Source organism: Ursus maritimus, unplaced genomic scaffold (assembly GCF_017311325.1).
Source record: "Ursus maritimus isolate PB19 unplaced genomic scaffold, ASM1731132v1 scaffold_13, whole genome shotgun sequence".
Classification (NCBI taxonomy): domain Eukaryota; kingdom Metazoa; phylum Chordata; class Mammalia; order Carnivora; family Ursidae; genus Ursus; species Ursus maritimus.
In genome coordinates, this window is record NW_024423675.1 from 38,500,981 (window position 1) to 38,526,112 (window position 25,132).

General features: G+C 43.1%; 1 protein-coding gene across 6 annotated transcripts in view; it reads right to left on the reverse strand.

Annotated features, from left to right (window-relative positions):
* Window positions 1-1,750: 1,750 nt before the first annotated feature.
* EPB41L2 (erythrocyte membrane protein band 4.1 like 2) overlaps window positions 1,751-25,132 on the reverse strand; it is a 208,537-nt gene continuing 185,155 nt past the window's right edge. For all 6 annotated transcript variants that reach the window (XM_040627795.1, XM_008691101.2, XM_008691106.2 and 3 more), the window contains 4 exons: window positions 24,833-24,931; window positions 23,142-23,222; window positions 18,907-19,016; window positions 1,751-3,008 (listed from right to left, as the gene is read on the reverse strand). In XM_040627795.1, coding sequence (XP_040483729.1) covers window positions 18,912-19,016; window positions 23,142-23,222; window positions 24,833-24,931 — 285 coding nt within the window. In that variant the 3' untranslated portion in view covers window positions 1,751-3,008; window positions 18,907-18,911. The remainder of the gene's footprint in view (window positions 3,009-18,906; window positions 19,017-23,141; window positions 23,223-24,832; window positions 24,932-25,132) is intronic.

Sequence of the window (25,132 nt, forward strand, 5' to 3'; positions counted from 1 at the left end):
ATTAGGGAATATTTTAACAGGATGATATAATAAACCCCTATTTACCACCACCTGGCTTTAGCGGTTACCCACTAATGGACAATCTTGTTTCATCTCAACCATAACTCACTCCTCCCTACCTATAGCTGAATACTCAATTATGTTTTCAGATATCAAATAATTTTGTCCATAAATAAGGGGAAATACTTAACGAAGCCCTTGTTGGGCAGTAGTTATGGCTACAGTCTGCTTCATTGCTAGAGTCCTGGTGATAGTCATTCCATGAACTGGGAGTGTATGCAATGAATAATGCAATGCACAATGTATCATAAAAGAAAACAGAAGCTACTCATGATAGTGAAATACCAAACATCTACCAACTCTATGTATTTTCAAAATAACCTCATTTTTTATCCAGCTGTGGCCTGCGGGAAACACACTGCTGTTTCCTGCATTCCACACAGGATTGCTTACGTAAAATGTTACCTGTAAAAACCCCATGCAACTAAAAGGAATTATTGCTGATCACCCTGAAATTATATGGCTTTTAAGATAAACAAGTACACCCAGATGTCTCTCACCTCAGTGAACACTGTTGACCTACGTTCTTATTCGATCATTTGGGGTTTTAAAAGCTCAGTTTACAGAACAAGCTAACATCCTGGGAAATATTTTCTAAGAACTATAAAATATTAAGAACAGTAGCCTCGCGCTGCAGCTACACGTGGCATTACTTACCAACACTGTTCCCAGCTGCTCTTTGGGTCCTAAGCCCTACAGATGCTCTAGGTGTCTCTGGGACCCCCCTCCCCCCATCCTTGCTATCTCAGCTGAAACTGAGCCCTAATCAAACACAGCATTTGCTAGTCACTGGAGCTGCCGTGGACACTTCCTATCAGGGCAGTTAGCACTGGAAGGATGGACAGATATGGTTCTCAAAGAACTCCGGTAAATCCAACCTCTGCTTTAAATATGAACGCTATCCCTACAAGCTTTCTGATGAGAAACAGATTCACAGAACCACATTTGGCTCTATAATGTCACGAAGGCTTATCTGGCGGAGATCAGCTTCTCCAGAGAGGAGTGGTTTCTGTAATAATTCTGCAGAAAGTGAGAAGGGCCTTCCATGAGGTGAGAGATAATTCAGTGGGAACAGAGCCCAAAGAAGACAGTCGTGTAAATTGTATTTAACACGCTCACTTTAAATGACTAGAGAAATTCTACATAACATTCTAAAACAGAATAGACACTGTTGGTCATTTGCCGTGTAATGTTTTCAATGTGTAGAAGAAAACAGAGCACTTAATCTGATGCGTCTTGGCAAAAGTTTCATAATGAACCACCCTGATTAGACACGGACGCGGGCCCTTGGCAGAACCCATCCTGCTTGATACGTTAAGGCCCACCGGACAGTGGAGCAGAACATGAAGCACACGGGTGTTCAGACGGCGGAACTAAAATATTTTCTGAAAACAAAACAAAAAATACACCAGGAAAACAAGCGGAATCTTCCCTTGGAGAACGTGTAAAGGCGGCGATGGGCCATGTGCGCAGGCAGGAGGAATCTGGAACTCCGAACAACGGATTTCCAAACCTTCACTGCTGCCTTAGCCATTTCGCTTCGGTGATGCGGGCGGCAGCAGCACGTTACAAGAGGTCGGAATTACAGATTCTAAAAAATGCTGCATTTCACCACATCGTAAGACTTTCGACGGCAAATATCACTCCAGTTTATTTTTTAAACCTTTATAAAAAAGAGAAACGACAAGTGTAGAGAATAAACAAACTTTATTTTATAACAGTATTACAGAAAGCAAAATATCATTTAATACAACTTGAAGCTGCTATAAATCTACTCTGGCATCATAACTATACACAGGGTCAGAAGCGAAGGAAAACATGTGCAATGCCGTTAATAGGTCCCTATCAGGTCTCCGATGTCAGCTGTAAATGGCATAGCTTCCTTGCAACCATCAAAAAACCACCACAGCCCCTGCTCGTCTCCCCAGTGTCCTCAAACCTGTGTGCATCATCCAACTATCTGAAAGAGAGAAACCTGCTCAGTAACAAAAGGTCAGTGTTACGAGTAGACAAGGAGGTTTCATGCAAAGCAAGTGTTCTACACAGTGTTCAAATGATGGAAAGTCCTGGAATTTGGACATGTTAAGAAAGCGAGCACTAAGGTTTTAAGCTGCCTGAATTTTTAGTAGAAGAGAGGAAACGGTAGTTTCTCCTTTTCCTCCCTCCTGGTTCTGGAATGCTGCCGAAGAGCATGTGTCTGAGAACCGTTGGCACCGCAGCGCCACAGGGTCTCGAGACACAGTGCGTGGTCAGTGAGCTGCTTCGTAATTCTCCAGTCTGGAGCTTCTCTGACTTTCAGTACAAAGTCAGAGGACTGGAAGGTCAAAAAGGGTCCCATATAAAAAATAGCCCCGATGAAATTCTCAAACATTAGAAAATTTTCAGGATGTGAGAAATGCTTTTAATCTGTATTAATATTTTCTCATCCAGTATATTTACTGCAATCTGAAAACTCCGTAAAGATTTGCGGTAAGGATTCAGTGGGAAGGATCTGGAAGACAGGAAAGCCACTATCGAAATTAGTCCCAGAGTTTCCTTTCCACCCAACAGCAGCTGTTCAAGCAAACAGCACCTTACCAGCGGGGGGCTGGCTTTGTTCACTATCATTTGATCAAAATGAGTGATAAAAAGCAGGTAGTTGTACACACAAAGTAAATGGGAAACAAAAACAAAACTCCCTAATTAAAAAAGAAAAGAAAAGAAAAGAAAGAATCAAGAATATTTAGAAGTGGTTATAAAACAAAATAATGTATTAAAATGCGAGGAAACAGTATAGACCAGAGCTGCTAAGGTAAGGTTTGGCTGTTGGCATTTTAATTCTTCAGGCTTCTGGTCATTGTTACCAGTCGTAGTATAAATTCGCTGGAGTAGTGGTGTGGCATTAAGACTTGGAATGGTCAAAATTCTTCAGGTTCACAAAGTTGAATGTTGTTTAAAAAATGGAATCTCTAGGAGGAAAAGAAGAAAAGACTTAAATATTCCAAAGACAGAGGCTTGAAAAACAAAGTTAAGGAATGCGCCATCCAATTCCAAATCAAATAACCAACAGTTATGATTTGCCTCGCTCTACAGTAAACAGCATATTGACCAGAAGACATGCACGAGAAAGTCTATTCCACCCCTGGGGTCCTTACGGTATGTGGAGAACGGACAAGCACATAGAAACAACTGGCAAATAAGAATACACACAAAGAGAGTTAATTTTAAAGGAGGTAATTCATACACATTAAAAATCCAAAAAGGAGAAGCCAGTGTAGGCTTTAATGCTAGATTCAAGGAAGGAGAAAAAAAAAGCAAAATCCATTCTGACTTCTTTGAAATGAAGAGAAATGCAGGTGAGGAGAACAGAATGGGGCAAGAGGCCAGGAACTGAGACAGCAAACGATGTTAGTGGGGGTATACAGAGTTTGGGGAGGGGAGCAAGAATGAATGAGGAAGTGGACATTACTGGAGAGAAGTATTAATAGGGTGAGGAATGGAAGGTTGGGTAAAAAATATTAGGTCTACTCCTTAATACCAGACCGAGGAATACAAACTTGATTGAACAGACAAAAAAAGGACTGAAGTCAGAAAGAGCTTCAGACAAAAGACCAGCTGTCAGTTTACTGTGATGACCCAGAGGTAGAGTGCAAGAGGCCGAAGACAGGTCAGAGAGCCAGGGGCTGGCGAGTCCAGATAGTGCGTGACAAGGCTAGGGGAGGAGGAGGCCAGTTTTGAGGAAGGCTTGACACGGCCTGGTTTATGTTCTGAAAACATCGCTGCAGCTTCAGTCTGATGAAGAGGCTAAGGGTGGGGAGGAGAGAGACAGGAAGGCCAGGTAGGACAGCTAGGTGATGAGGACTCAGACTTGAGGGAAACCAGCTGGAAGTGTGGATGGGGAGGCACCTGTAGGAGAACAATCGGAGGGCGGGGACGAGCAAGAAACTACCAGGGAGCATGATCAGGGGGAGTCTGGGACCTCAGGACAGGCGTAAAGCCCCGGTGAGGTCTTAGGACCAGGGCGTGGATTTGCAGGCTGGTGCAGAGGGCAAGTGAAACTCACAGGTGAACTGGTCTTTGTGAGTGTAAGGGCAAATGAGAGATGTGAGCCCTGGGGAAGCCCACAGTCAGAGGGAAGGAGGCAGGAGAAAGGTCTAAAATAGGAGTGGGCAGGGAGGCAGACAAAAAAATAAGGATGGTGCATTATCCCAGAGAGAGAAAAGGGTTTTGAGAAGGTAATTTTTCACTTTTCAGTTGAAGTTTTGGCCAGTGGTAGGGGATTAGAGGACAGGGGAGGGTGGCGATTAAGGTCCTTTCCAAGAGTCGCTGGCCCCAAAGTCAATTAGAATGCACATTCTTTTGGTTCGATCAAATTAAGTCTTGTTTTCATAGAAAAACTCCCCACCATTGAGACTTATCACAGATATTATTTTAGCCTCTTCATTATACAGGACAGATTGATTAATCAAATTCACTGTCTCCCACCTGTTGTCTGCTTTAGGCTATTTCAGACTCATTAGGACTTCTGCTTGATTCCAGGCGGTGGGGGGCGGGAATCAAAGGAGAAAACACAAAGTCATCTTTTTTTTGGCTAGGAATTATGAACAGAAACTTGGGGATGGTGATCGGCAATGGATGAAACTGCCCATCAAACTGGGTTTGGGAGTTAGCTGTGACCTCAGTCAGTCACAGGATCCACGCTCGCTCCTTGCGAGCTGCTAAGGAGCGAGCTGCTTGCTCCGTTCTCTGTGCGCAGGGAATACGCGTCATCTGTTGAACAGAGCTGCACGCACACCCAGCTTCTATTATAGAAGAGGAACCTCTCACGTGACCAATGCCTGGAAACCCACCGAAAGAACGAGCTGTAGGATCCTATTCTCCATTGCCTCTAGACTCCATGTCATGTTATTTCACTGAATCGGTCTTCACCAAAAATAAAAATTTCAATTTAGAAAAGAAAGCTAAAATTAAACTTGTTTCCAAGTCATTAGCAGACAAGTAAACAGGAATTAGGAGTGTGTAGGAACTGAATGAGAGATTTTGATTTCAAAGAGCTTCAACATTTACTGAAATATATGTAGAGAAAAAGACAGTTACCCATGTAAACTCAAATGTCATTTACTTTCATATATTCGCAATCAAACCACTCGAAAGAAAGAAAAACCAATTTCCTTTTCTGGTAATAAGTATTACAAATGACAACCTTAACACTCTTAGAATTCCAAACAGTTTTCAGAGTGAAAGAAAATTATCTTTATTGTAATTTTAATGTTAAATGCATTTTTTCCTGGTTCAAGTGCATTTTTTCCCCTCATTCTTTAAGAAGCAGTAAATCAAGTGTAACTCTGAGCTAATTAGATATTCAGTATTTTAGAACACCCCAATTCCTCATGTTCTGGATGAACGGGGAATAATTTATTGTAGGAAGTTTATAATTGACACATCCACCTCTCTTCTGCTTTCTGTACTTATACACATACAGAAATACATTCCTGCAAGTAGTAAACGTCTGAACTCTTGAGCCGGGAAGGAGAAAAGATGAGGACGGACCCACCAATGCCACTGGTACACAGGCATCAGACACTGACATTTTTTCTGTTCTGGCATGTATCTGTGAGGAAAAACAACCCCAAACCTTCACATCTGGCTTTTTTTTTTTTAAAAAAACAGATTACATTTTGGGTCTAAATGATTTATCACCCATTCCAATCAAACTGAAAACTACGCCCTGGTTCTTCAGATAAGAACTTTATGCAACAACTTGTTTCTTTTTTAAGTCTGAATTCTACCTCATATTCACGATAGTCTGGACATCTTATTTTGTCAATACAAACGGACAGGCGTTATTATTAACTTCCGGCTTTTTCCTTTGGGCAACATCATAATGTTCCCCCCAAGTTTGGGTAAGATCACAACTTTGAAGTATATGGATTATACGTGAGGCATTGGAATTTTGGTCAAGTGAACAAAAACAGAAGCCCAAACCACTGTTTCCATGCTTCAGTTTCCCACCCCCAGACTATCCAATGTCAGTGAACAAGTCTAACACCTACCGGCCCTGTTCCCTAGCCTCTGTCCCCCTCTTTTGGCCAACATGGGAATAGGTTGGTGTGGCAGTCTCACCCAATCTCAGCTCTAACTCTGGATCTAATTCCTCAAGGACTTGTGCCCGTTGCCTACTTGGCCTTAAGTCTTCACAGACGGTTCCAGAACACTCAGATTTATCTTAGTGTGCCCAAGGAGCAGTGGGAAATCAGTCAAATTCAAGGGCAGAGGTTCTAGGACTTCGTTTGAAAAGCACAGCTTCAGAGTTTCCAGAGGCAGGGGCTCCCAGTGTGGAGCTCAAGCTTCAGCGTGCTCTACTCCAGAAACGGATCTGGTAAACTGCATGTGTGCACTCATAAAAAGGCATTTGACCCAAAGCACTAGAAATACTGCCTGCAAATGGTAAAGCACTGCCCCGGAAGCAAGTCTCAATAAAAATGCAAAAATGTGGTTTTTATCCAAAATAAACCAATGCAAGAAACCATAACATGTCTTTGTATTAAGTAAAATTCAATTATCTTAGGGCAGCAGGATAGCCAAAGATCTTGAAAATATGAATAAAATATATAGGTGAGAGACAATCCAACTACTTCCTAAATAAAAACGAGACCCACGCATCAAGTGTTCCGTTTTAAATACAACAGTTTATGGTTATGGACTTCAGTTATTCCTAATGCTAAACTTTCTTCCTTGTGTCTCCAGTTTGCATATTTTGATTTTCATTTTTTAAATAATTTCTGTTTTAAGATAGGAGTCCTGGAACCAAAAATGCAAGTAGGATTAATTTCTATTTGAGGGGCGGCTGGGTGGCTCAGTCCGTTAAGCATCTGCCTGCTGATCTGGTAATAATCCCGGGGTCCTGGGATGGAGCCCTGCATCTGGCGTCCATGCTCAGCGGGGAGCCTGCTTCTCCCTCTGAGCCTCCCCCTGCTCATGCGCATGCGCTCCTCAAATAAATAAAATATTTTTAAAAATTTTCTATTTGGTTAACCCAGGAAAGTCAATTCTATAACAGTGTTGGCAGCACCACCACCATACAGACCCACCAGTTCTCAGTGTGCTCTGTGACCCTGAGGTCACTGAGACTCTTTTCAGGGGGTTGTGAAGTCAAAGCTATTTCATTTAAAAAAAAAAAAAAGCAATTTCATAATCACACTAAGGCATTAATTGCCCTTTCCAGGGGACTGACATTTTCACCGATAGTGCAACAACAAGGGGGAGTACACCCATTGGCATCTTGGCACAGGTCAAGGCAGTGGCACCAAATTGTACCAGAAGTCACCGTACTCGTTACCACCACACACTCTCAGTGAAATAAGAAACAAAGAAGGCAAGGCAGCCTCACTTAAGGATGTCCTTGATGAAACACAGAAAATTACTGTCTTACACCTTAACTGCTGAGTTCGTGTCTTTTTAACATTCTGTGTAATGAAATGGAAAATGGGCACAGAATACTCCTGCTGCATACAGAAATACAATGGATGTTGAGAGAAAAAAAAGAACTATTGAATTGTGAATTGAAGGAGTTCATACACACCTTTTTTATTTGAGAATAATTGATGGACAAACTTATTCTATTTGGCAGGCATTTTCTTCAAAATGAGGTGAGCTTGTCATTTCAAGGAAAACAACTGACAATATACTTGTGGCCAGTGATAAAATTCAAGCTTTCAGGTGAAAATTGGAATTCTGGAAGATTGTATTCTGGACACCATGAACTTGATAGCATATATATATGATTTTGAGAGAGAGCATGTGCGCGTGGGTGTGTGTGCAAGAGCGAGCCGGGGGAGGGGCAGAGGGAGAGAAGAGAGAAGCCTCAAGCAGACTCCACGCTGAGCGAGGAGCCCAATGTGGGGCTCAATCCCAAGACCCCAAAATCGTGACCTGAGCTGAAATCAAGAGTTGGACGCTTAACTGAGCAACCCAGGCGCCCCAATAGCTTCCCAATATTTAAAAACTCTTCCTAGGAGCTCAGTGGCAACCAGTGATCTGTCTCAATCACTTTTTCTTTTCCAGGATTTCATATCATGTAACCACACAGTACATGTAGCCTTTTCTGACAGGTTTCTTTCACCGATTATTTTGAGCTATTTTAATAAGTATTTTTAATTTCTTCTGTTTCGTTTATAATCTGGTAAATTTCAATAGATGTAATTTTGATTTATACTATGGTAACTTCTGATATGTATAATTCACAGCAACTAAAGCTCTTTGGACCCTTCGGTGACATTTGAGAGCGTTATGTGTTACTGAGGCCATGAAGCTTGGGAACTATTTATGTAGAATCACCTTCCTTTCCTTCTCTCACACAGATTTGTGTGTCTGCAGAATTCAGAGGGAAACATTAAATCTAGTGTTTTCTTGCTTTGTGGCCAAATGAAAGACAGCACCTGTTCACCAAATAGTTCAGAAAAATAATTTTGCTTCGCCTGGTTTCCTGAACATATTAATGCTGCTACGGTGCCCCTCTGGCCCTAAGAGACTCTCATGTGGGCCCCTAGAGACTCGCACCGCACATTTAGGTCTTGGACTAGGTTCTCCCCCACTCTGCCCCCCCATCTCGGCCTCCTCTGAGTGCCAACTATATTGTGCTCAATAACACACACTAACACAATTTCACCTCAAGACAAAAGTTCAGTTCAGAGTTTGCTAGAATCACATCAATTTAGTTAAGTATTTTTGCTTTCAGGAGTCAATCTGAGATGTTTTCCCCAACTTTCCATTTGTTACAAAAAAAACAAAAACAAAACAAAACCCCAAACACGGTCTACCTTTCACACAACTGTAGTTCTTTCCCCTCCAGAGGAGGTGTGAGGAAGACCATCTTCCGTCCCTCCCCCCTGTAGTGGTAAAAGCTCTCTTTCACCTTTTAAGCCAGTTACACTCCCTTACCTTTGAGGAGAGGGTGAGCTGTCAGTGATGCCATCAGGCCAATTAATTGGGTTTTCTTTAAAGCTAACAGTAATTTTTCTATTAGAATCTTTATACTTGGCACATTCAAGTCCCTCTTTATTTAAAGAATTACTACCACACAGCAATTGCAGAATAGCCTGTCAAACGAAGACGTCAATTTTACCTCATTTTTAAACATGATTATTCTTTATTATGGTTTTACTTGTTCACTTAGCTTTATATCATAGCTGCAACTTCCAAAACATTTTGTTCAAAATTAATTTTTCTAAAATGAGTTGTGTTTCAACTACAGTGGTTGGGAGTTTGTTATTTGAAAGATTCCCATCGTGAAGCCTTCTGCAAAGCCGTTTGTAGTGTGGATTCGGGCTGACTGTGGGTCAGTCCAGCTCTGCCACTCACCAGCTGTGTGACCTGTGTGAGAGACTTATCCTCTCTAGGCCCCTGTGTCCTCATCTACACCTTGGAGGACTGAAAGCACTAACTGAAATAATAAATGGCAAAGTTCTCAAAACTGGGCACAGAGCAGGCATTCAGAGAATGTTAGCTAGTATTATTTTTCTAGATTTTCATATACGATATTTCAAATTTTGCTCGGTTTGCTTCTAAATGAAGTGCAGTTCTACTCTTAAAGATACAGGTGTCCATTCCCCCATTAATAATAGCCTGAACCAGTATAATTGTTTCCTTACAGGGTACTTCATCTAATCTAGCACGCTTTCAATCAATCCTACCCTCTACTGATGAATTACTCTCCCTGAAGGACAGTGCTGACAAGGTTCTTCCCCACTCAAATACCCTATATACATGACCTACGGAGCGAAGTCTAACCTAAGGTACCGACATGGAATGTCATACCCTCTGCAGTATGCCTTTGACAAGTCCTTCCAGCTCTGCTGGGAGCTCAACACACAGCCACATGTAAGTTGCTCTTCCTGATAGCCACTCCACTGCTTCTCCACATACTCTTTCCTCTCTGCTCACCTCCCTATGTTCAAATCCACCCCAGCACTCTGCACAGAGAGGTTTCCCTGATACCTTTTTGGGGAGGTCTCAGATCTGCCGATCAGAAACTGTTTCTTCCGTCAACTTTCATAGCCCTTTATCAAGGGTTCTCCTAAAACACTATTTTTTACTCTATATGTTATTTGTATTCCGGTTCTTATGTGTTTTCACCTTTGTCACAACGACTATCACAGTGCTTCAAGCATGGTATTTTCACAACAGTATACATTGATGAATCTATGAATGAATGTAATAGGGACGGAGGTGCAAAGGCAACAATGAAGAGCAGGGGCTAGGGAGGGGAAAAGACAAACAGAATTGTATTTCATTGCTGGGAAGAAAGCACTCCTGCCCGTCTTCCCCATTACTTTCACCTGCTGGTTTTAAGTGGAAAGTTTGCGGTTTCATTTTTCTGTTCTTTCATTAAATAACTACATCTATAGTATCCTGGGAGGACTCTGCCTTCTTTAAAAAAATGGCTTCCCCAAATCTCTGAACGCTCTGACAAAGATTTCTACACATAGTTAGTGTGTGGCCCTAAAGCTAACGCAAGGTCTTCTGGTTCATTCTGCTAGGTTTCAGTCTGTGGGGACTTGATACGAAAGCATGTTGCAAAATCTTAGAGCTTCTTTCATAGAACGAATGGACTAGAATAAGGTTACACTCAGTATACTGTATTCTAGCTAATAAGCTTGTAGCAATCTTACGTTCATAAGGAGATGAGAAAACATTTCTCTGTAGCCATCAAAGTTACGCTTAAAAAGACAGTATCAAAACTGTTATCTTTAAAAAAAAAACCTTTGAAACCATATATGAACTCACTGTCTTGTGTTTTCCTTCAATAGGAAGCTTAGTGGGAATCAAAAGAATTCATCTCTAGACCCAACTCTCTAGCTTATTAGTCTACACTTTTTTCTAACATCTTCAAATCCAGTATGTTGTTTTCTACTTACAGCACATCTCAATTTGGAAGAGCCATATTTCAAATAGCCAGGTGAGGACTGGTGATCATACTGGACAAGTCTAGCACATACTTGCTCCAAGGCTAATGAAATTATTTTGATACATGAAAGTTAAATAAACATAGGGCCAACGCGTCAGCCAATGTAACCCTCATGGGGTCAGGAATATCTTAAACACACACCCTACTTGGTTACTGTAGAAAATTTCCTTATATTGCCACCCACAAATTTACATTCTTGGAAAATAGTATCTGGGATGACCAACATTTGAGGTTCTCCAGACAGATGAAACTATCTTTAGCGCTGCACATGGCATTTATGAGTCCTGAGTAGAAGTGATGGATGCAAATTATTCTCTAGGTTTCTATTTCCTCATTAAAAAGGGTTGGGGGGAGAAGAGGCTCTAATTTTTAACTGTTTATAATAAAATATTCTTTTGATTTTCATACTGCTCAATACGCCCTCCTCTAGGGTATAATAAAGTCACGACCACCATGCTCACCACCCCCCCCCAGAGGCCAGGTGGGTTAACACATCAGCAGGGAGACGGGGTACCCAGGGCCTCAACGTGCAGAGACACAGGTGGCTCAGGGGGCTCTTCCCTCTCCGACGGCGACAGGGCCTACTCAGCCAACGCAGCCACGCCGGAGCGCACACTCCATGCTGGCAGAGCTTCTGACGTTTCTAAACTTGCTCGATGCCTTCCCGTTTTAAGCACTGTTAATTAATTCAAATTCTAAAAAATACTATCTGGGCCACAGAAACAACACTCTGGGTATGACCTTCATGCCTCCGATTTATTGACTCTGTCTCACCCCTCCCCCTCCCTTCCCCACCACCTTGGTGCTATTTTTAATTCTCAGTAATAATGAAAAACTAGAGAAAATATGCAGCATTTGTGACTAAGGGGTTAACAACCTTAATGAGTCTGTCAGAGAGAAGATGATAAACACCTGAATAGAAACATGGGCAAGAACTGACAACTCAAAGAAATAAAATTGTGTTGTGTGTGTGTATATGTATATTAAAGGCTCACTAGCAATGAAAAAAAAAAAAGCTCTTTCTTCACAATTAGAAAAGGAGGGGGAGGGGAACAAATGCTCTTTCCTCAGCAGATGGGCAAAGATTTTTTAAATGTTTTACAGTCTTTCGTGTCAGCAAAGGTGTGGGGCAACAGGGGTGCTCACAAACTGCAAGTAGGGGTCTAACTTCTTCGACCCTTTCAGGAGAAAATATCTGCCCTAGAAAACAACGAGATTCGTGCCCCCAAAATCTGCACACGAGTGTGATCTTTGCAGCTGCGTGCAGAATTGTGAGCACGGAGGAATAACCTAAATGCCCGTTACCAGGTGTCACGTAAATCCTCATGTGTCCGTTCAATGGCTGCTGTAAAACGAGACACTGCCAAGGAAGGTCATGTACCACGTATGCTAGGGGGAGAAGAAAACAGGCCATCGACGGAATCCACAGTACCGGCCTCCATCTACAGAGGCGGCAGTGTGTGTGTGTGTGAGTGTGTAGTGTTCACACATACAGACACTGTGAAGAGTGACTATCTATCTCTAGGAGCAGAGGAATTATGGATCATTTGCATTTCCTGCTGTCTCTCCCTTTTTAAAAATTATAATCACCTCTGTTATTACCAGAAAAAAAACCCAATAACTACAGTTTCATTTGCAAAAACAAGAGTCAATAATCATTTTGTCCAAGAGCAAACCCTGGGGAATTAGTGACTCTCGTGCCAACTAAAGCACAACAGCAGTGGCGTCCAGCGCCTCTTTTGTTGGGTAGTTCAAATACATTGGAACAGACTCACTGATAGCCAGACTCACCTGCCAGATTTATAAACGTGAAGCAGAACATTCCACAGCATTCCAAAGCGAAAACTGGCTGTGTCTGAAAGGCACTAAATCCAAAATGGCTTTTTGTGTGTATGGATAAATCTGCATTTGAGGTTTGATTAATCCACGTTGAAAACTAATGCTAATTTTAGGTATGAGACTAGTACAAGTAGGCAAATAGAGTAAAATAAAAATGCAACACATGTGATATGTCTGAAAAACTCCCGGCCCCTGAACTGGAAACAGGCATCTGGAAGTCCACAGGCTGGTGCTTCTCCTTCAAAGACAGGCTGGCGCTCATCAGGGCCCACGCGTAAAGGAGCAGCTCGTGATGAGCTAGAACTCGGTTCAGCCAACAGTTCAGCCAACTTGGCTCTTTCCTCCTTCGACTCAGTTAGATAGCAAATGCTAACTTCCTGTTTGGCTCTTGAGTTCATCTTGAAACTCTGAATATCACCCTGACTCGGAAACGTTAGCTTGACGACAATGCTATCTTATCTAGAAACCGGTATTCATGGATGTACAACAGCACAGAAAGCACTTGAAAGCACTCTCCATGTTAAACCGCATTTCCTCAACCTGTGACACGGCTCCATCCCCACCACCTGGCTGACTCTGACCACGTCCCAGGCTGATTCTATACCAACTCCAGAGGACATGTTCACTTGATTTAATATTCAATACTTAATTACTCTCTCCTTCTTGGAGTTCTCGTCTTTTGCAACTTGTGTGACACCTTTCCTCCCTGTTTTCTTCCTACTTTCCTATTCCCCCTCCTCCATCTCCTCTGACCTGGCCCAGGGTAACATCACTCACTAGATGATTCATTCAGAGGACCTTCAAACCTCTATCTTCGGCTCCGAAGCCTGTTGTGATTTCTCTCAAAGCTCTTGGCTACCTCCTGGACCTCTCCATGTAGACATGTCACATGCATCTCAGACTCAACGTCTCTGGGGAAGCATAGTCTAATGTTTATTTTATTCTTTGGAGCAAAAGGGTTCCTAACAGCTGACTCGATGGGCTACAAAAAGCTCTTACAACGTGCCTTGGAAACAAAGTCTTCTATAAATTCTATTATCATCCTCAGGTAACAGATGGAGGAATCGAGGAACAGAAACGTGAAGAACTTGCGTGGGTCACATACCTATGAAATAGATTTGAACCAGCAGATCTGCGATGCTGCATTTCCTCTTAACACTCAGACTATCTGGTAAATTCCAAATAACCGTGCCATGTGCGTGTGTGTAAGACAGGGCCTTACCGATTCACTTCCAAACTTCCTCCGTAATGCCTACGGCAGCTGTGCCCTCCAAAAAATACATCTCCGCTTTAAGACAGCTAAGCGGTCTTATTGCACATGACCTGTGAAAAATAACACCTGTATCCCGGGACTGAAATTACAGGTACCACCATCAACTCATTTGCTCCTTCCAGAAGCCTGGGATTCTCCTCTGCTCTGGCATTTCCCCAAATCACTAACTTCCATATCCCCATATCCCATGCAAACAGTCACCAAGTCACAAACCCCTACCCCTTTATCATCGTTCAACTACATGAGGCGTACCTTCCCCTTCACTTTTCCAAATAGAGCGTAACCTCTTTAGCTTGACTCTTAAGACTCTATGGTCTGGCCTCTGCCTCTCTGCACCCCCCCCACCTCCCATCGCTCTCCTCCTACACGTGTCCTGCAGCCCAGCCACGCCTGACTCTGCACCATTCATAGAGTGTGAGGTTCACAGTACCAGCTCTTGCCTGGAATGCCCCCTTCTGTGCCTTTCTTCACTGAGCTATTCCTACTCCCCTGGAAGCTCAAGTGAGAAGCCATCGGACACCCCATCCTAATGTCGAGATCTTGCCTTTTTATTCCCAGCAAATGCAGCTCCCAACACGTCCTCCAACCAGAGGCTCTATTCCGCTACCATGATTTGTCATGAGTGCAGACTTTGTTTGATTTGAACCTCCACGCAAACAGATGGCGCCCAATGGGCATTCCATATATGCTGGGGTAATCAACAACGACAACAAGGAAAGAAGTAAAACGTGAGCGGACGAGAGGCTGCTCCTCCGTCATTTTCTCCTTTGGCTGCTCACTGCTTTTGGCTGAAAAGGAGGCATCGTTTGCTTTTTATCCTACATATCAGTGACGGCTCCAGGAGTCACAGGGACTTGTTTGAAGTCTGGGTTCAGAGAGGGGACGGTGCCAACTGGAGCAAAGTCGCCAGCTCCCCCTCCTGGGGCTCGTTCTTTCTGAGGCCACACAGCCCAAACCAGCAAGCAGGACTCTTCCTCATGGGGACTGTTAGGGAGCCCCATTCCAGCGGCGACAAGGCCACTAACACGTTGTGGCTCTCTGAGGGCTCGGAAACATGCACTCAGGATAAACTGGGGAGGGAGGAGTCCTTCACAGAACACAGGGGAAAAAGTTAAAAGATTAAGTCAAGCACTCCTCTGAAGTGTGTTTCCTTTCTCACGCACGGAGTCTGTGTGCCGCTCCCCTCAGCCTCCCAGTGGCCGGCACCCAGCTGAGAGTGGCAAGCCTGGGGAGGCTCGGCCCTCTGTGGGCTGTTCTTTCACCATCTTTCCATGTGCTCCCCTCACCCCTACTCTCAATGCTTCATCAAAAGCTCTGAGCTCCTCCAAAGGAAGAGGTCAGGTCAGATCAGGAGGAGAGCTTTTCATGTCTGAGAAAGGGAGACGGGGCACATTCATTACCAATATTATTTATTCTTCTTTTCTGGTGTTCAGCGACTGTCCCGCTCTTTGCCTCGGCCCACCTGCTGCCTCTGTGGGATCCTGGCGGCACAGCCAGCGGGTAGCTGAAGCAGTACGCACGCTCGTCCTCCCGGCCCTGACGGGCACCAGCAAAGTAAGTCTTGGAGAACGAGCCGCAGCAGCGGGAGGCGGGGGAGCTACAATGACTCCGGACACTGGGGACTCCTATTCATCCTTCAGATTTCAACTCAAACTCAGATGCTTAAGGAAAAGCTTAAATTTACAGCAGCGTCAATCTATTCGGTTCTCTCCTATCACACTAGTTCCTTGAGAGCATTTATCACATTTGCAATTACATTTTGTTTAGTATCTATACCTCCCTTTCCAGAATGGATCCTTTCCCAAGGAAGGGGACCCTGTTTGTTTGGTTTACCAATTTGACCATTTGAATCCTCAGTGCCTAGCTCTACCCTAGCGTACTTTGGTTCTCGTATCTTTTGAATGGATGAATGAATCTTTCCAAATTTATTGAGTTTGCTCACCTTACATGTGAATTTACACTTTAACTGCCTAAATCTATTTAACAAGGTGACCTATAAAAGGTGTCCTCTGAGATAGGCCAACGTCAAAGGCTCCGTGTGTGTGTGTGTGTGTGTACATGCATGCCCACTGCAAAAATGAGTCTAGGGTGCTAGGAATAACAGATATAACTAATTCACTTTAAAACTTACTAAAATGCCACAAATGAAAGTGGGGTATTGGTAATGCTCACAGCGATCACGAATTTTTGTCCTATGTTCCCCATTAAGTAACATAATTCAGGAGAAATACCCAATATTTTTATATTTGTGTAACACTAAATTTTCTCATTCATTACCTTATTATATTCTTATAATTAAGTCCTATGAATTAGGAATGGTAGATCGTACCAGCCCTGCTGACTTGTCCAATGTCACATAGCTTGAGATTAGCAAGATTAAAATAGAGCACTTGATCTTCTGACGGCTAAGGAAGTGCTCAGCATTGCACATAACATAGCACATTTATTCAGGCAAATGGACATTTTGTTTATGCTCAAATTTTTAATGATTTCTGCTTGTAGGCCTTTTGTACACCCTGTGTTGAAAACAGCATCTAACATATAAAGAGTATGGCTGCTAGATACAAGGCCAGTATTGAGAAGCCAACTGTGTCTTCCTATACCAGCAACAGCTAGAAAAGATTTATAAGACCTCTTTTGGGTAAAAAATTATACAACTCTATTGGAAGACACTAAAAAACACCTATGTAAGTGGAGATAGCTATTTTATGTTTGTGGGAAAGAACACGCAACATCATACAGATGTGATTGTCACCATACTGAGCTACAAACCAGATGCAGTTCCAATTAAAATACCACTGGGTTACCTTAGAACCCAACAATCTGAATCTGAAATTTATGAGGAACAGAAAAAGCCCAGAATAGACAAGACACTCCTGAAGAAAACAACACAGTTGGGGAGACACATCCTACCAGATCCGAAGTCTCATTTTAAAGCTATAGTAATTTAGTCAGTCTGTCATTAGAGCAGGGACAGACACATAGGCTAATGGAAACCAAAGTGCCCAGAAGCCCGCCCCCTCCCCACACATACAAGAAACTGGATATATGACCTGCAGATTAGAGGGGGGGGGGGGTTCGTGAGCTCTTCAATAAAGGGGGCTGGAATGCTGGCTACTTTTCGAGGAAACAAATGATCACTGTTTTTCACCACACAGAAAGACCAATTTCTTATGGGTTAAGAATTGATCTATGAAAGGCAACATTCAAATACCTGAATCGATAGCATCCCCTAACACCTCAGGGTACGGGAAGAGAATAAGCCATAAAGGAAAGCGTGACAATTAAACTATATTAGCTTCCATTAATAACTACATTCAATATACCAACTATTATATTGACCTATATACTATATGGAGAATAAAAGACAAACCACAAACCTGAAGATATTTGCAACACATAAAAATTAACAAAGGATTATTGTGCAGAATCTATGAAGATCAGTAAGAATAAGAAAGTCAGATGTCATTTCATATCAATCAGTTCAGCATAAATTAAAAAGTCAGAGGGCAGGCGGTGCAACAGTGGGAGCCATCACCTCCCGTGACGGAAAAGCACTTGGCCTCACCACGCGCTGGAAGATGCGCATTCTGTGGCCAGCCATGCTGTGGGCTGTCTGTCTATTAAACAGTCAGTGTACAGATCATTTTAAAAACAAAAAAGCAATCTTGGTATACGTGCTATGCAATAAAACCTACCTTTCAAATACATGCATAATTCTGAACATTTACTCATTTCACTTAAGAATTCTTTAGCACAACTTGTAATGGCTATATTTTAGTCATCACACAGAAGCAGTATTAAGGCATAACCAATCCCTACTGTTGGCCATTTAGATTTTTATATATACTCGCAAAAAATTTGAAACAATGTGAGAAATACCCTTGTAGGTAAGTCTTTGTCTACATCTCTGATTATTTAAGATAAATTCTCAATGGTGGTTTAAATGGTAGGCATACTTAATGTAGGTTTTGCCAAACTGTCCTCCAGGAAATATTACTAGTTTATAAAGGAGCAGAGGAGTATCATTTTCCCTCTTACAACCTCCCCAACACTAGCTAAAAACAAACTTTGCCAGATTTATAAGTGAAAACTTATACACTGAATTTTTAATTGGTATTGATTTAAGCATTAATGAGGCTGAACATTTTTTACTTATTGTTCATTTAGCTTCTCTGTGGTTTACTGGATTAATCCTTTGCCCATTTCTCTACTTAAATGCTTGAATTTTTTGATGATACAAAATAATTAGTGATATATTCATGCTATTGACTCCTTCTCTGCTGGGTATATTGAACTTTGTCATTCTATCCTTTGCTTTGGTTTAAGTTTTAGATTTTTGTATAGCCCCAGCAATCTTTTCCTTTACGGTTCATTCTCTGATATACAATTCTTCATGTATATTTAAGGGAATTAACTCATCTCCCCTCTGTGTCCCCTACAACAAAAATGCCTCATCTAAAGGCAGGCAATAGCACCTTCCTCAAAGGGTCACTGTAAACATTAATAAACGTATCCTGGTGTACTTGGTAAGTAGTAAAACAACACAGAAATGTCAATTATTAGCAGTTCTCCATACATAGTAGTTATTAACATCACGTGCCCATTGGTCAACAGAGTTTATAATTTTATGCAGGGAACGTGAGCAGAGGTGCTTGGGACAGTGAAGTCTGACGAATCAAACGGACCACAGGAGACAGACACTGTGATGGAGAAGCCACTTCAAGTACACCCCCCCCCCGCCCCCCGCGCAGCCAGGACAGAGGCCCCCCATGACACGCCCTCTTACCTCACTTACTCCTCCCCTTCCTCCAGCTCCGTTTCTTTGTGCACCACCACTCTTGTGACCGACATGTCCGGGTGCTGCTCTCTGGCTTCCCGGATGGCCTGGGCCAGCGCCTGCAGGGTGAGGAGAGCGCTGTGAGCAGGGGAACGGGCTGCTGGTCAGGATGGCAAAACACCAGAATTCCGGCTCCAGCCAAGATGGTTTTCTTGCTTTGGGGCAGCAGGGATTTGAAACGGGCTCACAGTTCATTGTAGAGAACACTTCTCATTTCCCCCAATTCCCACTTTCCAGTCTTTTCAGATAATGATGCATGTAGAAGAAACACGCAGACTCTGAATCCCAGCCTTGTACTCGCCGTGAGACTTGGAGAAAACCCATCCTCTCTGACCTTCGTATTCTCACCTGTAACCCGAGACTAATGCTAAGGTTGTGAGGCTCGTTTTAGGGTTCGCTGTACAGACTGGAGGGATGGTGTAAAGCATCAGCACAGCGCCTGTCCTGTGTACTCAGGGGTACTGGCTGGCACCCCACTGCCTCAAACCCCCAGGCCCAGGCCTTGCTCACCCCGACCTCGTGGGCTTCTCACTAACCGTGTGAGGTAAAAGCTCCGTTGAGCTGTTATGTTGCAGGAACAAGAGCTATACACTTCTAGGGCACAAAACAACAAAAACAGCAGCAACAATGGTGACATACGATCAGCAAAGTGAAAGAAGAGACATGGCGCTTTAGCAAGTACAGGTCTCTATTTTACAGTCAAAACCACTGAAGGGGCAGAGGTCAACAGGTCGTGCTCAAGGCCATCCTGCTGCTAGGCTGCCCGGCAGGAGCAGGACCCGGGGTGCCCCTCCACAGGAAGCAGACAAAGTTTCTTTGTATTTTATCAGAAAGTAAACTACATACAAGTGTTGTGACAAAGTGGAAAGATCCTATTTTTCTGAGGGGAAAGATGTTTAAAGAGGTCTTGGGGAGAAAGCAAAACACCATAGAACATCACTCAAAATCTAGGTCTAAAACAAAAAGGAAAGTCTTATAGGAAAGACAGCACCGTATTTCGTATGGAAACTATGCATTTGAAAGCAGCAGCATAATTTTCCTGTTTCTCTGTCATCTGCCTAAGGGGACAGCTGCATTTCTTATCTGCGGCATGCTTTCTGTCAGCTGAAGGGTTACTGAGCAAAACCTGGAGCCCGAGTCCACACACACAGAAAGGTAAAGCCACAGAAAAAGAAATTGGTTTTATACCCAAAATGTTTACACAGAAGCTTGGAAGACACTGAGGGTGCTTAAATTTGCAGTAGGGAACAAACTGGTGACCCACCTGTGTCAGGACAAGAGAGAACTCACACAGGGGACTCTCCAGTCTGAGCCTCACAGCTGTGGAGGGAGCAGGCGGGCTGGAGGGCGAGGGGAGAGGGGCAGCGTCTTATCCCAGAGGTCAGAAAGCGTTTCCAGGATCAATGGCGGGGATGGGAATGGGAGACAGGGTAGAGCAGAGTGGCTCCACACTTGTGTGTGCTCAGAGGGAAGTGAGAGATCGGACCAATCAAAATGGACTACTCCAGTCGGTGTCTGGAATCCAGTTTGGGAATGGGACAGCTCCAGCAGGAGCCAAAGGTAGCTACAGATGCCTTGTCAGGTATCTGTCAATTCACATTCATTACAAAGATCTGCCTACATTACACCAGTACAAATGTTAAAAGGGAAGTATAAATGATGCCCAAGGGAAGGGAACACATATGAAACATGCTTTAATTAGTAGAAACGTAGGGAAAACCAAACTGCTTAATTGTCTCCAAACACATTTGAAATCTGTTTACCATTAGTTCCGTTCATTCCGTAATATCAGTACATGAAATGAAATACTACAAAATGTTAATTTATGACAGCAACAATAAAGACTGCGAGAAAACTATCACATCCACCTGCCAAACTGAGAAGTTGTTTTACTGGAAAGAAACAGACACTCTGAGGAGTTGCCGCAGTATCTTGTGTCCCTGGTGTGGGGCTGAGTGTCAGGACGCACGGGACGACACCCCTGCAATGCAAGGGTCTCTAAACGCACGATTCTGTTCCTCCTATCTCGCTCAGAGGAAGGGTTTCTTTCCACTGTTATGCAGGGCAAGGAACTAAAAAAGGGGTCAATGATAGTCACGTCACCACGTGATCAGCTTTCATTTTTGGCAGGAAGTGATTTCCCTCTAATTCTACAGACTTCCATGGTCTCATCACAGGCTGTGAGGAGAGAGGGAGGGAGCTTCGTGAGCTCCTGGTACAAGCGTACCAGAAGCCACAATTAAATGTAAATCAAAAAAGTTTATGCCTCGTATAATTAAATATGAAAAAGTTATGAAAATGTTCAATATCTCTTCTCCCATTTGGGTATCTGCCCTCGGCTTTAAAACGGGCCGAAGCAACACATTCACACAAACAAGGTCATGTCCCTGCAGTCTCAGGTAAAGCTGCGGGTTTTTTCCTAACGTAAGAGTCAGGAATATGTGTTATTTTGGTACTTACATTTCAAACTCTGTTTTATTTGCTATTCAGAAGCAGTATTGTTACAATGGGCCAAAAGACAAGAGAATGCACATAAAACCTGAGAGTAATCCTTGAAAGGAAAACATGGCATCAGAAAGCCAGAAAGTGCAAAGGTTCACTGGAGAGACAAGGTAGGAGAAACAAAGGTTGGGAGAAGACCCTGATTTTCACTTTCCATCACGCCAAAGAACATGGGCTTCCGCCTCTCACACCATAGGAATTCAATAAATGCTTGCTGAGCTAGAGTCCCAGAGGGAAAAAAGAACAGAGTTTGCTCCAACTTAGGTCAGAGGAGCTCAAAACTGTCCCAGCAGAGAAGAAATCCTCTATATGGGGACCTGGAGGCTTGGCTTCTGCAGGGTCATTCATTTTCCCATGGCGAACAGACACAGGTACTAGTCATCTACTAGGAATCTCTACTACAAAGTGAAAATTCAGAGTCAGGGCAACACTTTAACCTCTGACAGCTCTCAAGGAATGAAACAAATACATCAGGGAAGGTGTAAGGAAAATCATGTTTACATGTTTACAGGAAAAAAAATGTAGTGGTTTTTTTTAGGCACAGAAGAAAATCCATTTCTCTTTGGTCACATAGAGTGAGTTTTTTTTTAAAGGATTAGTTCTGTTCTCTAAAATTCTCTTTCCTGAGTTCAATGTTGTTTAAAGCTGGGTGACTCTCATCTGTTCTGACTCCCCAGCCAAGATGGGCAATTGAACATTTCCTTTCCTTCAAGTTGTTATGGAAGAAAATAGCTTGTTTTCCTTTAATGCAGAGTTAAAATCCCTCAGAAAATGACAAAAGAAAGAATTTGCATCACTTGGGACTGCAGCCTAAAATGAAAGCCACTCTCAGGGCGCTTGGGTGGCTCAGTCAGTTTAAGTGTCTGCCTTTGGCTCAGGTCATGATCCTAGGATCCTGGGATCGAGTCCCATGTTGGGCTCCCTGCTTCTCCCTCTCCCCCTGCATGGGCCACGCGCATGTGTGCGCACGCTCTCCCTCTCTCTCTCTCAAATAAATAAAAAAATCTTAAAAAAAATGAAATAAAATGAAATGAAAGCTACCCTCAAAGTCACCAGCAGTTCCACTCATCACCTGGTTGGTAAAGTCACACATCCCGCTTGAGTTAACATTAGAATAGAAGCACAATTCTTTTAAACATGTTTCTGAATCCATGTAAATTCTCACTTTGTAAAAGACCTCAGATTTCCTTCTCCTACCCCTCAATAATTGTAATAATTAGGGGAAAACACCTAAGGATAAATAGCCCCATTTTTCTAATGTTATAAAAAAATACCTTTTAAGTTCCTGAAAGTAGGCATAAGTCAAACTTAGTGACTTTTCTTAGTTTTGAGGAGCCAGTGTCATTAAACTGCCACTCATTGTTTAATCCATGACTTGCCTTTAAGCCAGGCCCACATGAATAATTAATGGTTGCTAGGAATCCTCTCGATTATTCGGACTCAAAAGTGCACGTGAAGCCAGTGGGAAATAAAGAGCAATCCATGTTTTATGCTGGTTTGGTGTCGGGAAGGCTGAAAGGACAGGCTGTGTCTAGGTTGGGAAGTGTCTTTGTGCCATGCTTAGGCGGTGGACTCATCCAGGAGGCACTGGGAGAAGGGGTCTGACCCGGGGATATGACGTGATGACTCATGCCCAGCTTAGAGACATGGTCACTTTCCGAAGCGGAACTTCAGGTCTTTACCTGGTCATGATCGATGTCTGCATCTCCCGTGATCACGATGCGTTTCTCGATTCTTGTTTCAGATATTCCACCTTTCACAGTCTAAAGGTTATAAAGAAAAGAAAGGGGGGAGACAGCAATCATTGAAGCATGTATGTACCTAATGAGAGGAAAGAGAAGGGAGCACAACTAGACCTTCTGATCACTAAGGCAATGCGCACGGAGTGGAGAAGGCGGACGTTCCAGAAACCATGTTCAAGGTCAGCAGAGATTCCTATTGTTAAAGTTGTAGCATCCATAAGTCTCCCTCAACTGAAAGCAACTTTAAAACTAATTGATCGAGATTCAAGGGAAATTAAGATGAGACAGATGCCATTTAATCCAAATAGTTCCATTGGGACATTCCAGTACAACTTCCCGGAGTTTCTTTACTCCCAGTTGGCCAATTTGTTAAAAGAGGAAAGAAGAAATAATTCTTTGGTTTATGTAGAGTTACAAGGAATTCTAATAATTTAGGTCCCTGGTTTAGGTTTGGGAATTACTTGATGTCATAATTTTGACTGCCTGATTCTCACACAAATCCGCTTGGTAATTTTGTTCATTTGGTTTAGTGCGATAAGATAAAAGAAGACTTGGATTTGGCTTAAGATACAGAAGATACATGGGGGGAATATAAAGGTTTTTGTTCAGTGAGAGCGTCTGTAGTTCGCTGTGCCTGCTAACAAAGACCGCGTGAGCAGACCTGGGGCAGGAGCTCTGGCACGAACTGCCACCCAGGGTCACTGGCTCGGAGCAAGCTGGCAGAGCCTGGGGCATGATAGAGGCTGAAGGGATCATATGGCTGGGACGCTGAACTACGAGCAAGTACCACACAGTCCTGAGAAAGCACGGCTCTGATAAATTATATGCTACGTCCCAAGTGATAGCCCTTTACTGTAAGAAACCAGGTTTACTGCAAGCCTGGATAACTGGACAGGCTTTAAAATGAGCACCAATACAATCTTGCATTTATGTGGCTTTTTTTTTAACTCACAAAGTTTTTGGCTGAAATACAGGGTGAGGAGGGCATAAAGGATACATTTAAATCCTTCAAGCACTCACGAAATGTGAAAGGTAGAAGGAAATCTGAGGGCGGCAGCATGCGTGAGAATCACCTGTTGGGCTCCTACACCCACCAGGGTTTCGGGAGATCTGGAGTGGGGCCAAGGGACTCACACTTCTAACAAATCCCAGGAAAGACTCCTACTGCTTGTCTGGAGACCATACTTTGAGAATCATTGGTCATCTGGTATTAAAACTTTAGAGGATGAGAGAATGATCTGGAAAAATGCGCCATATCCAACATATGAGCATCTTAAATCAACGAGGGAAAAATTATATTACTTGAACAACTTGCTGAAAATTCTGAATGATGGTCTTTGTTCACTCGCTTCGGTCGGGGGCGTGTTCACTTATACTTACCAAACCTTTGCTGCTACTTCTATTATATTCTCTCCCTCCTGTAGCTCTCTGACGTATAGTTTATTCACGACCTATCTTTCCCCCCTGTACTTCACAAAAATACATTTGTCAATGGAGCCCAATTTCTTGGATACTTTAAGTCTGGGCATTTTCTTCCATTGGCACGGTCTATTACTTAGAAGCTTGTATAGGAACAAAGAAACGATTCAGCAAAGATCCTGTTTGCAAGGTCCCACCCTAGACTGCTTTACCTTGGTGATATGCGTTGTTGTGGTTGTCGACACGGACTCAGACGTGATGGTTTGTGCCGTCAGTAATGTCCCCGAGTCGCCACCGGCCCCGCCGTCAATCTTCAGATGGTTGGAGGAAAAATACAAAGTAATGCTTAATTTTCATTATGTTGTCAGAGAAGACCCCTCCCCGTCGAATATGCATCTTGTGAAATCTTCGAAGTTGGCAGAAGATGTTATCTGCCTATCCTTCGCATGTCTGCAGAGGTGATTTACTGAGCAGGAGGTTGGCTGGCCTTTAAACAGAGAAGAGGCAAAGGC